This window comes from Corvus brachyrhynchos, unplaced genomic scaffold, assembly GCF_000691975.1.
Source record: "Corvus brachyrhynchos isolate BGI_N302 unplaced genomic scaffold, ASM69197v1 scaffold21, whole genome shotgun sequence".
In the NCBI taxonomy this organism is placed as follows: domain Eukaryota; kingdom Metazoa; phylum Chordata; class Aves; order Passeriformes; family Corvidae; genus Corvus; species Corvus brachyrhynchos.
The window spans coordinates 6,121,177-6,123,732 of NW_008236924.1; the positions used below are offsets into that span (position 1 = coordinate 6,121,177).

At 61.7% G+C, this 2,556-nt stretch overlaps 1 protein-coding gene across 1 annotated transcript in view; it reads left to right on the forward strand.

The window, feature by feature from the left end:
* The window catches only part of ARHGEF37 (Rho guanine nucleotide exchange factor 37), a 16,966-nt gene that overhangs the window by 5,759 nt on the left and 8,651 nt on the right, over positions 1 to 2,556 (forward strand). The window contains exons 2-3 of the mRNA XM_017728058.1: positions 1,776 to 1,979; positions 2,357 to 2,480. Of these exons, the coding sequence (XP_017583547.1) occupies positions 1,776 to 1,979; positions 2,357 to 2,480 (328 nt within the window). The remainder of the gene's footprint in view (positions 1 to 1,775; positions 1,980 to 2,356; positions 2,481 to 2,556) is intronic.

A 2,556-nucleotide genomic window follows, 5' to 3' on the forward strand; every position in this document is an offset into this window, starting at 1 on the left:
AGTGACAGCTCAGATGCGGGAAACTGCCTGGGAGGGGGGCTGGGAAAACGAAAACTGCTCCTGCGCTGTCTGCCTGCTCCAACGCTGCCCAGAAATGTCGCGTTTTAGTTTTGCACAATTCCCTTGTCCCACTCAGGTCTCAGGCCAGCGGGGTGAGGGGAGGCAGCGAGGTTTCGCCAGCCTGGCAAACGCCCCAGAGCAGCTGTGTGCTCTGGGGATGCTGCTCCAGGGACACCCCCATACTGGCATGCCCTGAGCTGCAGGGCACCCCTCCAGGGCTCGGGGAAAAGTCTCAGATCAGGGTTTTCCACCTGCCTCCACTGAATTGGGGTTCTGCTGTCACCCCCAGGCAGAGGACACTGAGTTTGTCCAACAGTCCTTGATGGGAGCCCTTCTGCCTGGACACCTCGGGAGCACCCAGAGGGGTGCAGAAAAGTCTCCTCCTCCGCATGCCCCATAGCAGCCAATGCCATACCGCAGGCAGGGGAGGCAGCCAGATCCCAGAGGGCAGGGATGACAGCTGGCAGGGTGACGTACCCCTGTCGGGCAGGTGGAGGTCCAATGCCATCCCACTTCACTTGCTGTGCCAAGCCCAGCTCTCCTCCAGCCCAACAGTGGGCATGTGCCAGGAAGGGACACTGGCCCTGCTCGCAGCTCGCAGCTGCATCAGCCACTTGTTAGCTGGACCTGGTGGGAACAGGGAGAGGGGCTGCAGCCTCCGAAGTGGGCACCTGGCATGTTGCAGTCCGGCTGTGGAGGTTGGCACTGGCTGGGCAGGCTGGGCAGGGCAAAGCCTGTGCTGCTGCTTGTGCCATCTGGCTTTTATCCTGCCAGGCCACCTTTGCCTTGCCTTTGCTCTTCACCTCCTCCTCCGCAGGCAGGCGGGAGGCCTGGCAGCATGCCTGCCCCCGGCCGGGGTCTGGATCCAGCCCAGCTGTGCCTGCGCTGCTGTGGGCTGTGCCCCACCTCCCCGTCTCTCAAGGCCTTCCTGCCAAGAGCCAAGCACTGTTCGTGATGCTCTGGGAGTTGCTCCATCCTCTCTGGTATCAGAGCAGAGCATGTTTCCCGAGAGGAAAACGTCAGGAATCAGCTCAAATTTTCCACAGCAGAGAGGAGAGGGGAGCGTGCCGTGCCACGCAGGGCACTGGCATTGCATACCAGGGGCCGCCAGTGCATCTGGCAGAGGCATCGGCAGCTCTGCCCACTTCTCCCCCCGTCCCAGTGGCTTTTAAAGCAGCTCTCGCTGTCACAGAAACATCTCTTGTTCGAGCACTGCAGAACCAGTCTTTGTACTTTGAACAGGACCCTTGAACGCCAGGCAAGGCGCCAGGCGCCGACAACCAGGGCAGGGAGGGAACAACAGGCCCCGGCAGCAAGGAGCTGGAGTGGAGGTGGCAAACCCTGCTCTGCCCGTGGTGACTGGTCCCTGCACAGTCCCAGAGCTGGGTGGCAGCTGCCAGGCCCCTACTGGCACCTGGGGGCCCTCTTGCCCGCACCCCAGCCCCACACGTGGTCACCGGAGTGTGGGCACGTGTGTGTGGCAAGTCCCTGCCTGCCACACGTGGGTGTCTGCAGCCAGCCTGCTCCTGCCTCGCAGCTCTTTATGGTTTTATGGTTTTGGAGTGTCATCTGTGCCATGCCTGGAAATGTGGTTGGGTTGAGTGTCCTTGGGAATGTCCTGTGGGGTGCCATGGACACAGGGGAGGGAGCACGGGCACTGAGCTGGGTTGGGCACCAGAGCACCAGTCCCAGAGCTGCCTTTGCCACCCCTGCAGTGTCCCGCTGAGATGGCAAGTGCAGAGCCCAACGCTGAGGATGCAGCCGAGGCTGAAGAGGCCGTCTATGAGGTGCTGCCCTGTGACAGGATGGAGCTGAGCCAGCGCCTGGCCGTAGAGGAGCTCATCACCACCGAGGCCAGCTACGTCCACAACATCCAGCTCTGCGTGTCCGACATCCGGGCACACCTCCAGAAGAAGCAGGTGACACGGGGTATCCCCCCCTGCCCAGGCACTGGGGACTGGAGGGTGAATCTGTCGAGAGCTGTGAGATGCCCAAATCAGTGCAGGGAGGTCACCAGGTGCTCACCTTCCACCCTGCTGTGCTCCCCCTGACCAGCCAGGGTCTGGGGATGGATGGACATTGGGTCTGACCCAGTACAGCCACCCTGTGACTTTAACCCTGTCCTACTTGGGAGCCCAGAGAGGTCTCAGCATGCCCAAAGCTCCTGAAACAGAACATCACTGCAGCTGCTGGGGTGTCCCACGGGGCAGATAGAAGGTCACCAGGAGTGCCTCTAAAACCTGTGGTCCATCTCTGATGTATTTGGCTTAGCCTGGGGCATCTTTGTTCCCTTCAGCTGCCCGAGCTTGACCTGGAAGGACTCTTCTCTAACACCAACGACATCCTCCATGTCTCCAGACGGTTTCTGAAGGGTCTTGAGGCCACGGCCGGCTCGGGGCAGGAGCAGCTGCTCTGCATCAGTAAGTGGTGCAGTGCCAATGGCTGCCCCGTGCCCACCCATGTGTGGGGGGTGTGCCAGCCCAGCCCCCTGCCCCG